Source organism: Leopardus geoffroyi, chromosome E1 (genome assembly GCF_018350155.1).
Source record: "Leopardus geoffroyi isolate Oge1 chromosome E1, O.geoffroyi_Oge1_pat1.0, whole genome shotgun sequence".
In the NCBI taxonomy this organism is placed as follows: Eukaryota; Metazoa; Chordata; class Mammalia; order Carnivora; family Felidae; genus Leopardus; species Leopardus geoffroyi.
The window spans coordinates 18,751,528-18,764,063 of NC_059330.1; the positions used below are offsets into that span (position 1 = coordinate 18,751,528).

The 12,536-nt window shown below is 55.0% G+C and overlaps 1 protein-coding gene across 14 annotated transcripts in view; it reads right to left on the reverse strand.

The window, feature by feature from the left end:
- Positions 1 to 12,536, reverse strand: part of KSR1 (kinase suppressor of ras 1) — a 163,888-nt gene that overhangs the window by 19,857 nt on the left and 131,495 nt on the right. For 12 of the 14 annotated variants that reach the window (XM_045487986.1, XM_045487989.1, XM_045487982.1 and 9 more), the window contains 7 exons: positions 12,137 to 12,198; positions 11,929 to 12,035; positions 8,615 to 8,783; positions 6,752 to 6,793; positions 4,310 to 4,364; positions 3,039 to 3,087; positions 1,740 to 2,119 (listed from right to left, as the gene is read on the reverse strand). In XM_045487986.1, the coding sequence (XP_045343942.1) occupies positions 1,740 to 2,119; positions 3,039 to 3,087; positions 4,310 to 4,364; positions 6,752 to 6,793; positions 8,615 to 8,783; positions 11,929 to 12,035; positions 12,137 to 12,198 (864 nt within the window). The remainder of the gene's footprint in view (positions 1 to 1,739; positions 2,120 to 3,038; positions 3,088 to 4,309; positions 4,365 to 6,751; positions 6,794 to 8,614; positions 8,784 to 11,928; positions 12,036 to 12,136; positions 12,199 to 12,536) is intronic. The other 2 variants (XM_045487983.1, XM_045487987.1) reach the window with 1 other exon arrangement.

Here is a 12,536-nt window from a genome sequence, read left to right on the forward strand (position 1 = left end):
TCAGATTCTCATGGCGTGGCAGGGGTGAAGAGAGACGGATGGGGTGAATGGAGGGATGGTGCTGAAGGTTCTTTCAAAGCACCGGGTCTGGCTACAGGGAACATCATCAGAATGTTAAAGAGTGGGCTCTTGGTTGATAGGATTAGAGTGATTTCTAGTTTCTTCTTGAAACCTCCATGTATATATTCCAAAATGCCTTCACTAACCTCTCGTTACCGTTTCTGGTTTTTTATCTTTCATTTATTTTTATTATTTTTTAATATTTATACATTTATGTATATGTTTATATATATTTATTCATTTATTCATTCATTTATAGGCTTCACACCCAGAGCCCAATGTGGGACCTGAACTCACGACCCTGAGGATCAAGACCTGAGCTGAAATCTCAAGAACTGGGTGCCTAGCCACCCAGGTGCCCCTTGCAGTTCCTGATTTTAAAAGTAAATACCCGGGGCGCCTGGGTGGCCCAGTCAGTTAAGCGTCCGACTTTAGCTCAGGTCATGATCCCATGGTTTGTGGGTTCCAGCCCCACGTTGGGCTCTGTGCTGACAGCTCAGAAATGGGAACCTGCTTCGGATTCTATGTCTCCCTCTCTCTCTGCCCCTCCTCAGCTTGTGCTCTTTCAAAAATGAATAAATGTAAAAAAAAAAAAAAAAAAAAAAAAAAAAAAAAAAAGGTGAACACCCAACAACAACTGTTTGAATGTCAAAACGTTTCAGCCTCCCACGCTCAGTGCTGGGGGAATGGACAGTCATGCGCCGAAGGCTGGGGGGGACGGGTGAGCACTTTCTGGGATGGAAACAGACAATGCCCATCAGACCACCACATTCGTACACTCTCGCCCAGCACAAGTACTCACAGAAGTTCACCAACATACGGAAACAAAGATGTTCATTATGGCAAAGTGCCCAGCAAAAGAGGGTGGGCTGAATATACTGGGGGCAACCAGGGATCCGTCAGAGCCTAGCCCACTTTCAGTGAAGTCATGGTGGCAGCTTGAAATCAGCTGTGGGGAGAGTATTTGCACCACAGGAATTGACCCATGCACAAACAAGGGCTTCCTTCCCCACCACCCAGGAATTGAAGGTTCAATGTTTACGAGCACACCACTGGGTTCAACTATGTGCCAGGAATGTGGGGTGAGCGTTAAAGATTGCACTCAAGTGGAGAAAGCAGGTGCAAACCAGTGGGACCGGTTTGTTTGTTTTTTTTAAATATTTATTTATTTAGAGAGAGGGCACAGGCGGGAGAGGAGCAGAGAGGGAGACACAGAATCCGAAGCAGGCTCCAGGCTCTGAGCTGTCGGCACAGAGCCCCGACTCGGGGTTCGAACCCACGAACCGTGAGATCATGACCTGAGCCGAAGTCAGAGGATTAACTGACTGAGCCACCCAGGCGCCCCGGACCTGTGCTATCTTTACAAAGGAATGGATACTTGAAAAACCTGAGTGTATACAAATTTCTTTATTTTAACAGAAGGCGTGATAAGCATCTGTTTACAGTATATCCACCTTCGGGGAGAAGCACCCAGGTGGGGTGGGAGGAGACTAGCTTTCATCTTGTACCTTTCTGGAACACCTGATATTCTCTGTCCTTAGGCATCATTTTGTTTCTTTTGTTTTTTAATGTCAACGGGGTTATGTGGTGGGGAAATCAGACCCCGTTTTGCTTTTCCCCGTTGTACCTCTCCACATTAAGACCGCCACACAAATAACAGGGCCCCGGGGCGAGGTTACCTGGTGATGATGGCCAGATGGGGTGGGTTCATGCAGGCCCCCATGAAGAGCACCACGTTCTCATGCCGCGTCTGCCGGTAGTTCATCACCTCTTTCTTGAACAGCTTCAGGTGGTCCTGGTTGTGGCCGTCCATCTCCAGCAGGCGGATGGCCACCTCGCCGTGCCAGCGGCCTCGGTGCACGCGGCCCCAGCGGCCCTGCCCGATGGGCTCGCCCAGCTCCACCTGCTCAAAGGGGATGTCCCACTCCTGCAGGTACACGCTAGTCTGGCTGGCCTTGCGAGAGATGGGGCCCCGCCACAGCCGGCGGGAGCTCGGCAAGTCGTCCACCTCGTCCTCGTCGTCCTCGGCCTCTGACTTGCCGGCCTCTGTCTCCTCGACCTGGAAGGAGGGGGAAGGGATAGGGAGGGCCAGCAGAGCTGGGCTCAGTCAACTCGCCCTGCCCAGAGCCCCAAGGGGGAAGGGATAGGGAGGGCCAGCAGAGCTGGGCTCAGCCAACTCGCCCTGCCCAGAGCCCCAACCAGGTAAGGGAAGAAAGAGGCAGGGGCTCTAGCCGCAGCTCTGCTCTGGCTTGCTGTGGCCAGGGGGCAGGTCACTTGGCACCATAGGGCCTCAGTGTCCTCATCCACAAACTGTGGCGCCTGGCCCAGGTGGGCCCCGAGGCCCTTCTGGCGAAATCTCCAAGATCGACTGATGAACGACATCTAACCGCTAGGAAAGCAAATTAGTGTCCGCTGGCAAAGACGAGTCCACCCCCATTTATCCTTTCTGGGCATTTCTTTGTTTAAACAGAGTTTCCGACTGTCCTCCGGGCAGGAGTAAATCGGTCTAAACCCCAGTGCGTTGCTGGGAGCCCGGCTCGGTTGACACTTTGGTTCAAGGATGTAGACAGTGGTTTCTCGGCCCTGGCTCCAATCAGAATCACTTGGGGGGCTTTGACATCGTGGAGATGCCTGGCCCCAAGCCAGACTCACTGAACTAGAGTCTCCCAGGCTGGGCCCCAGGCCTCCGGGCTAGGGGTGGGAATCATGGGGATGAAGGGCTTACTTTAACCTCAAAAACAAAACAAAACAAAACAAAACAAAACAAAACAAAACAAAACAAAACAAAACAAAACAAAACAAAGAAGGTCTGTGCTCCTCATCACTCTTTTAGGCTGTGCACCTGCTGCAGTGGGCTCCTGAAGGGGCCCTTCCCAGGGCCCAGCACCCACACGCTCCCCACACCCCTATATGCGCAGAGACGAGGAGGAGGGGAGAGAGAAGGGACCACCTCCGGGCTGCGCGTCACCCGCACTCACCTCCCCTTCATGATCCTCCAACATGTCTGCTTTTGGCTGGTTGTCGAGCCTGAGAGTAAAACACGGTTTGTCAAGGAGACCCTGGCGGCGGGTCACTCTGCTCTCAACTGGGCAGGGCCCCATCGTGAGGTCTGAGGAAGGGCCACCAGGCCTGCATCCTCACTGTGACCCACTTGGCTGTGGGAAAGGCAGCCTGGAGGTCGTGGAAGCAGACAGGAGGCCAAAGACCAAACCCCATCTTCCTTCTTCGGCCTCAGCCTTCTTTAGACTAACCTGAGGGTGGTGGGGGACAAGGGGTGGGCAGGAACCACTGAGACCCTTTCAAACCTGGTGCCCAGTCAGGGGTTCTGAGCACAACACGGGACTTGAAATCATACTTGAGAACCGGCGCTGTCACCTCCCGTGGGACTTCGTGCAATTTTTTTTTTTTTTGAAAGATTATTTCTTTTGAGGGTGAGAGAGAGGAAAAACGAGTGGGAGAGGGGCAGAGGGAGAGGGAGAATCCCAAGCAGGACCCTCACTGTCACAGACTGTGAGATCATGACCTGAGCTGAAATCAAGAGTTGGATGCTTAACCGACTGAGCCACTCAGACACCCCTCTTCTTTTTTTTTTTTTTTTAATGTTTATTTATTTTGAGAGACAGAACATGCACATGAGTAGGAGAGTAGGAGAGGGGCAGAGAGAAAGGGAGAGAGAGAATCCCAAGCAGGTTCCTCACTGTCAGCGAGGAGCCCAACGGGGGGGGGCTCGATCCCACGAACAGAGAGATCATGGCCTGAACCCAAATCAAGACTCAGATGCTCAACTGCCAGAGCCACCCAGGCACCCCTAATGTCTTAACCCCTCCGTGGGGGCTTTCTCCTCTGTACAAGGATGACAACTACTTTAATACCTACCTCTACAAGGCTGAGCAGAGGGCTCAGCAGAGCCGGACGTGGAGAAAGGGCTCCATAAACAGGAGCTATTTTTAGTAGGCACCTCTAACTCTGAGTGGCCTCTGCCCACCTGTCTTGGGTCACAAGACTGCTCCAGGTTCACATATGTCCCTACCCAATGTTGACTACACCAACAGGAGACAGACAAAACCCTCTGGCCAAGGTCGGTGGTCCGGGGAGTGGGTGAGCCCAAGGAGTGCCCCCCGCTGGCTGGCCCAGAGCAGGAGCTCAGAGACTTAAAGGTGGAGTGGGAGGTGGTCAGGGATGTGGGTCCCGCTTTACCAGTTCCCCATGGGAAAGAAAGCGAACGCGGGGGGGGGGGGGGGATGCCTACCGGGTACTGTCTGCTGCCTCAGGGGACGGGGCCGCCTGCGGAAATGCGGAAATGTCTGCAGGAAACAAAAAGCAAACACAAAGCATGAGACCCCCTCCCCGCTGCCTCACGGACACGGTGCTTATCAAGTGCACGCAGCAGAACGGTGCCTCCCCGAGCAGCCAGCCCCTCCCAGCGCTGCACCTGTGATCTCCAGGCCACTTCTCCTAAACCGGAACATGGACACAACCTCCACGGCACGTGGTTTTGCTCCCACAGCTCTGTGCAGGTACGCGATTGGGATTCCCCAGTTAACCCCAATTCCTTGTGGCCAAATGACCCCATATAAGCAAGTGGTAAAAGCAAACTGCGTATTATTTACATGGGGGTCAGACTCTCCATCTTGGCTCAAAGGCAGTAGCTGGTGCAACAATCCTCTGAAGGCAGTAAGACTCCTTCAGGGAGGCCAGCGGAGGCCCAGGGCAGGGCTTGCAGATGGCTCATCAGTGACACCTGGTGTCTGGCTCAGCTGCTGGAAATTTCTGGCAGGAGCCAGAGGCCCTGCCCCCCTGGACTTCCGGGTTTGGGCCGAGGGTGAAGCAGCTCTCAGGGGAGAGGAAGAAACGCACAGTCCACACCTCCTGGAACCCAAAGGTTGGGCAGGTGGGGCTGACCCTGAGCCTGGGGCTTTCCCAGTTTTAGCACTGAAAGTCCCACATCCGGGGAACACCAGACAGACGGTCACCCCAGTGTGGAACCCCAAAACCGTGGCTACTTCTGTGACCCTTCACTCCCTCCTCTTTTGTCAACAAAAGAAGAAAGACCGTAGGTGGCTGTGGCTGAGCTGTCAGCACCCTCTCCCTGCCTTCCAGGACAAAGAGCCCCCCCAACTCAGCCATCAACGCCTCCCCCCACTTCAAGCTTTCTCTAAAGCTTTATCCAAGGCTACCTCTGAGGTCATCTGAATCGCCACATTCTGGGAGCTCAGAGACCTGGAGAATCTGATAGAGGCTGTGGGCCTTCCTACCAGGGAAACGCACACATGCACCATTCCTGGGGGATCTGGGTCCTGGAAGCCTCGGCCAAGGCCCCCCCAAGATACCACTACCCTGTGTCCACAGACTCCCCAGGGCAGCCTGACCTTCCCACCCCTCCAACACAGCTCAAATATTTCCACAGAAGATAACACGTGCATAGGGGATGTCTCCACACCGCACCCCAAGTGGGAGGGAACAGCGTCTCTGAGGCCTCATGCTTTCCCTCAAACGTTTAGAGTGTATTTTGCGTTCTGCTCCAAAATGTGTCCATGTTTGTTTTTAACAGGTACATAGTCCCTCTCCTTCCCCAACATATCTTCAAGGCAAGATGGATCCTTCTGGAAAAAGAGCCATGTTTTCCCAATGCTTTTGAGTACTCCCCTGCACACTGGGCCTTGAGCTGGTAACCAGGGAGGCTCTTAGAGGGGAGCCACAACAAAAATGGGGGTGAAACCACAGGGGCAGCTTGGAGAGCCTCCTGGGGCCAGTCCCAGGGCCCTGACCCCTGCCAGCCTGCTCACGCCCAGGCAAAGCCACACTAATAGTTCTGTAAGAACTTCACAAACGCTCCAAATCACTCCCCTAATGGAGCTGGGCTGGCAAACAGAAAAGCCTGGACTAACCAAAAGACCAAGACGCCAAGACAGGCCCGTTTAACCTATGAGAAAAACAACTAGCTACAGTCTTTGTCTAAACACAGAGAGACTTCATATGGCTAAATTAAGAATTAAAGTTGCAGATTACTTATATGAGTGCTCGTCACCCTCAACTGGAGAAATAAGTACTAACCACAAAAACTCCTTGGGGGCATGAATATGGCCAAATGCGAAGGTTGGCACATAGTAGGTGTACAAAACAGTTTCTGCTGGAAGCGAATCAATCAGAAGAGATTGAAAGTTGTCACCTTGAAAATTTCTAAAATAAAGCTGCATTCTACTTGATCGCCAGCAGATGGCGCCACGCAGCAACACTCAGGCAGGTGAAGCCCCAGCAAGTGAAGGCTGCAGACTTTCCCCAAATTGGCTTCCCTTTCTGTAAGTAGTTTCCTCTTCACGGTGTAGGAGAAGACATTGTAACAGATGCCCATAAGGCATCAGCAAGAAGGTCTGTCCCTCCCTTTTGCAAACTGGATTTCCGCCACCTGTCAGTTGTGTGACCCTGGATAAGTTGCCTATAGTCTTTGTGCAACAGGCTGGACAGGATGGAGGCCAAGGTCCCTCCGGGCAAGTCACTGCCCCTGTGAAGGGCCCACCTCAAGCCTACCCACCCCGCTCCCTTTTCCCAGCTGTGATACACAGTCAGCTCTCAAAATAGGTGCATGTGAGGCTCAGGCACCATGGAGGTACCCGGGGGAAGGTATGCCCAGGTGGGCTGAACACAGGGGCCACAGCAAGGGCCAGTTAGTGGAACCATGCAAAGGACTCACCTGGAAAGATAAACTGTTGTCTATGATGAATGAAGTAGGCAGCTTTAAACAGAAGAGGAGGTGAGTCACACACACAGAACAGCAAATGCCGCGAAGGAGGAGGGGGGCCGGGCACGGGCTGCTTACGGGGTGGGGTGGGGCAGAACAGGGTGATCCATGCAGGAAGGAGAAAAAGAACTAGAAGGAAATGGGTGCTGGCAGGAGACCCCAGGAAGGGGCTTTCCCGGGAGGACTGGGGTTGGGAGCTCGTGGCCCCACTGCCGCAGAGACCTGGCTGACGGCATTCACCTCCCAGGCTCACTTCTCTGTGAAACGTGCGGGGGCCCAGAAGGGTGAAATACTGAAAAGGGAATTGTGCCGAGTGCAGAGGAATGGTCTCCACCCCCTTGGCCCCACATTCACCTCCAGAGGTGATGAGGCTTTAGCAAACTTTCTCACCATCCAAAACAGAACAAAAACCCACCTGTCTTCAGGGTCCCCCTGAAGGGGACGCGCTGGGGGTCTGAACTCTGACACAGCTGTCGTGTTGTAAAACAGGGGTACCGGGCAGCCTTTCCCCATAAACTGATTCGCTCCCCCACAGTGAAGGCTGAGCGGCTCTGACTGACCTCACAAAACGGGCTTTTTCTGTGGCTATTGTTTTTCAAACAGGCCCTTCCTTTTAGAAAAATCCAAACTAGGCGTTTAGCAAAAGACCCAGTTTCAGAGCATAATGACGGAGCAGAATGGGAGAGGAGGTCATTCCAATGGGCCATCGCTCCACTCCTGGGGAGGGCGGGGTGGAGAGGGGTGTGCGCAGGATGATGCAGGACAGAGCCAGCCAGCCAGGTGTGTGTTAAGGCGAAGGCACAGGCAAAAGAGAAGATTCCTACAAAATCTTGGTCTCCCAGCACCCCTAGAAGAAACCCCTGGTGAAACGGGCCCAGAGAGGCTGTCCGGCCTCCTGCAGGCTGCATGAGGGTCCCCCGGCACAGGAAAAGCTGTGCTTCTGTCCCCCCGGGCCTGGAGCCCCAAGGGCCAGGCCTGACCTGACCAGGCCCAGAGCAAACTGGAGTGTCCCAGTGGCTGCTCCCTCCTCTGGGCCTCTGCCATCCGAAATACGCGGAGGGCCAAGGCCAACTGCAAGGAGCTGCCAGGGTGGCCGAGGCCTAGGCTCACCCTGAAACAGGCGAGTGGGCCCCACTCTGCTTCTTGGAGATATGGGACACCCCAGGCCTGGCCGAGAGGAGGAAGACCCCGGCCCTACAGAGCCCAGGGCGGTGGCGGAGTCAGAGGTCAGCTCTAGCATGCACCTCCCCTGAGACTCAGTGTCCTCATCTGCACAGTGGGCATAACCTAACCCCAACTTCACAGGGTCTCTTACTTTATGGAAAAGGGAACAAAAGCTTCCCGTTAAGTAGCTTATTCAGATCACGGAGCAGGTAAGCAGCAGAATCTGGGGACTTCTGGGCCTGCCTCCGCTCCCTGGACTGCCTGCCATGCTTCCTGGGAGCTCAGCAGCCCTAAGTGAACAGTGCCCACGAGAGGCCACCCCACACACGGGACGGCAGCGTGGGTTTGTGTCAAGACCCCAGGCCTTGTGCCAGACCGACTTCGCTTTGATCCTGGCTCTCTCTCTCACGTGGGCAAACCACTTCCTCTGAGCCTCAGTGTCCCCATCTGTAACACGAGTACGAAAGCAGCACGTACATCAGAGCGCTCATCAGGTTTAAATACCGGAACGCACTTGAGTTTGGCACAGTGCCTGGCTCCCAGCAAATGCTCTTAGTGGCAGCAGCGTTTGACCTTGAGCCTGCTAGGGCGTGCCGAGAAGGGGTATCCCACCCCATCGTGAACGCAGGCAAAGACCTGAGGGTGTGGTACCTGGGAAGTTGAACCTGCTGTCCCGCTGGCCGGGAGACGGGTTGGGGGGCGTCGTGGCACTGGATGGATTGGACGATGTCGGGAAGGGTGCCGGCGAGGAGGGCGTGGAGGACGTGGTGGAGGACGGGTTGCTGCTGGAGTCCAGGTGGTTCATGGCTGGAGGGTGCTCCTGCAGGACCAGAGACGCCAGAAGTGGGCAGGGACTGTCACTGCCCTACCCAGCCTGCTTCCCATCCCCCACGCTGGGGCCTTCCCCTCCCTGCCTAAAAACGAGGAGGTGCGCTCGGGGCATCCTGACGTTTTTACCTAACATTTGAGGGGATGACGGCACAGAGAGTCCCTCACCTCAGTGCCCATCCCCTAGGCGACCCCTGCTCATGCTTCTTCAGCTCAAACATACTTTCCTCCCGGAAGCCTTTCCTGAGCCCAGCGAGGACCACACTCCTCCTCATACTCCCATAAAAGTTAGCACTTTTCATCAGGGCACTTGAACTACAGTTTGTCAAGGGAAGACATCTTGGGTGGTTTTCTGCAGAATGTCCTTGTGTGTCCTGTGAAGGCAGGGACCCTATTCATCATACCCCCCAGTGCCTGGCTCTGAGCCAAGCACATAGCAGGGTTTTTAAAATGAATTAAATTCAGCCTCCGATAAGTGTTTATTTAGTGTGTGGTGCACAGTGGTGTCTGATAAATGCTCCCCTCACTCTTCTGCAGACCTACTGGCTAGGACTGCCCAGTGGTTTGGGCCCTAGCAAGGTCAAAGGACCAGCTGAGAGAGGGCTACGGGGGAGTCAGCGTTAGGTGGGACCCTGGCCCCGACCCCTTTCCCAGACCCAAACTCCAATCCCTTGGTGGACAGGGTTGGAATTCCTTGGTCAAAAACATTGGGGCCAGGGTCACCCGGCTGGCTCAGCCAGGAGAACATGTGACTCTTGATCTCAAAGTTCTAAGTTCAAGCCTCATGTTGGAGGTAGAGATTACTTAAAAATAAATCTTAAAAAAAAAAAAAGAAAAAAAAAAGTTGGGGCCGAGTTAGGTTAAATGCTCGGTTCATCAGGTTTTTCTTCCGCAGGCCCAAAGCGTCTGGGGTGCCCAGAGCACTCCAGAAGCTTCCAAAGCTATGCAGTGGGCCTCACAGTCCAGGGACAGCCGCCACCACTTGGTGCCATACGCGGGATGGGGAGGGAGCTGGGTCCACCGAGGTCCCATCCTATTCCTCAGGGCCAGGCCGGCCAGGGCAGGGGGAGGGACTACGAGGCAGACTGAATCCCAGCTCCCCCACTCAGCACCTGTGTGACTTCGTTCGAATCCCCCCACCTTTCCGAGCCACAGCAGTTCTCCATAAAATGGGGTATCAGCTGCTGCTTCACACGGTTTTTCATGTGTTCAGTGTTTGATATGAAGTTTTCCTCATGCCCACCGTGTGCCAGGCCCAGTGCAGGCATCAGGGAGCGGAAAGGAGCAAGATGATGGCCCTGCCCTCCAGAGCACCCCTCCACCGGGGAGACAGGCCGTCAGCCAGGGGTCCCTCAGGCCGCACTCGGGCAAGCCCTCCCTGAGGGTTGAGTGCTGTAAACACCGAGGAGGGGGTCTCGGGCAGAGGGAACGGTGGGCACTGAAGCCCCGCGGTGGGAATGGGCCGAGCCGTTGTGAGCCAGGGTGGCTGGAGAAGAGGGTGGAAAGACAGGCTGACCCCGGAGAGATACACAGGCCAAATGCACGGCCCTCAGCACAGCGCCTCGGCACTCAGTAACGGTTAGCTTGTGTTATGGCCACAAACAGGGAAGGATGAGAGGCGGTCAGTGCCCTTGGTGACGTAAGAGAAGGCACCACCCAGAACTCTATGGGGCCGGGGCCAAGCAGGTGCCTGCAGGAGGGCTTCATGCAGGGGGAGGGGCCCTGAGTGGGTTCTGGAAGAACTGACGGGGGGGAGAGCGAGGGGGTATGGGGACACGGTGCAAACAGGGGTGCACCTGGTATTGCCGGAGAGCGGAGGGCAGACAAGAAAACAATGCTGGCAGGGTGGGAGTGGCAGGTCAGGGGCCCGGCATCCCTCCCGAGGAAATGCGCCTAATCTGTGACAGGCTGGACAACACACGCTGCTCCTGACAAACGAGTTCACGAACCTTGTCCTGTTACCCTCACAGCACCCTGTGAACGAAGCATTATCATCCCCACTTTACAAACTAGGAAACTGAGGCTCAGAGAGGTACGGGAATTTGCCCAAGGTCACAGAAGCAAGGAAGGGGACTCATCGGGACTGGAGCTCAGGTCTGTGGTCCTTCACCCCCACACCCCTATTCTTAGAGGGAATGTCACGGGCGGGGAAAACGCAATGACGGGTGGAGGGAGGCAGGAGACAAGGATAGGCAAATAAGAGAGGTCACCCCTGAGGCAGTGGCCTCCCTTGTTGGACAAGGAGATGTGGCCATGGTCCCTCCAGAACAGCCCCCCCCCCCCACCGTCCCAAGCTGCATCATCAGCCACGCCACCTGCTTCTCTTCTTTCTGTCCAAACCTCTACCTAAGCCGGCCCAAGCCACAGAAGGCAACCGTGGCCCTGGAGAAGCCAGTCGTGTGACCCTCAGTCACATGAGGCAAGGCTTAGCCTAGCATGCTAAGCCCTGGTATGGGGCTGGGACACAACACACTTGAAAACCCACAGCAGCCTGGGGGGAGGCCACCGGCTGCACGGTCACCAGGGGGCTGCCGTCAGAAGCCATCATTAGCGTGGGCATCTTGCCGACACCACACACATCTGTGCCTGGACCGTGACAGGTCTGTTAGACTCTCAACAGTCTGTGTGGCTGCAGAGGGCACCCGTCTGTATTAGCAGAGAAGCCCCAGCCCAGGCTCTGAAAAACACAATCCCCCTTCACATATTACTCTTGAAGGTATGTTCGCTGTACCCTAAGGCCAGGCTTTGGGGCTGGGCGGCCACGGAGACTTCTGCTCTGGGCCTGCCCCTTGCTCACGGGGGGGACCCTGTGCTCAGTTTCGTCATCTGAAATGGAGGGAAAATCAGTATGTGATTTTTAGAACCATTGTGAGGACCAAAAGAAATACCAGTGGAAAAAGTTCCCAACTCATAGTAAGTGCTCAGGAAACGTTAGGTCACAATAGAGGAAGCAGGTCGTGGGCACATAACTACGATCTGGACATAAACGTGAAGTCTAGGACACGGCGAAAGATAGGATCCCTGAAGGCCACCCTCTGGTTCTGGACCCCAGATTTCACGCCCCCCTCCCGGCCGGATCTCTGCATTACAGGGAGGAGTCCAGGGCGAGAGGGGGGTTCTCCTGCCGCCCAGCGTACCTTCTTTGTCAGTGCTTTGGGGAGGGTTCCGAAATGGGGCTCAGCTGCTCTGTCCACCGGGTTGTTGATGTCCGAGGGGACAGATTCTGTCCTCCGAAGCCTAGGTTCTATTTAAAAAGAAAAGGGGGAACCATTAATAGAGAACAGACCAGGCTACAGAGGAGATTCCCCCCCAAATCCAGAAAGCGGAAAAGGGCAGAACACTCACGTGGAAGGAAGGATATTCTACAGGCAGGGGCTTCTTTCGTACACTTGTTGTGACACTTCAATCTGGTAAAGAAGGCAGGGTCAGTGCACGGAGGGTCACTCGGGGCTCCCAGGGCATCCACGGGGCCCTGAGCCTTGCCGGGCAGCTCTGCGCAACACCCACTCGTGACCGCCTCGATCGCCACAAATTCCTCAGCAAACATCAGCTCAAAAGTTTGGAACGTCCCACGTGGACAGTGTTAGCACGACCACGTTCCCGCCGTTGTCTGCCTGATCTTCACAGCAGACAGTTTAAATCACACCCATTTAAACGTTGTGGGTCCCACGTCTATCCCTCTCCTCTCAAGAAAGGGAGACCCTCCACCCACATTCAGAAAGCTGAAGACAAATCTGAACTTACA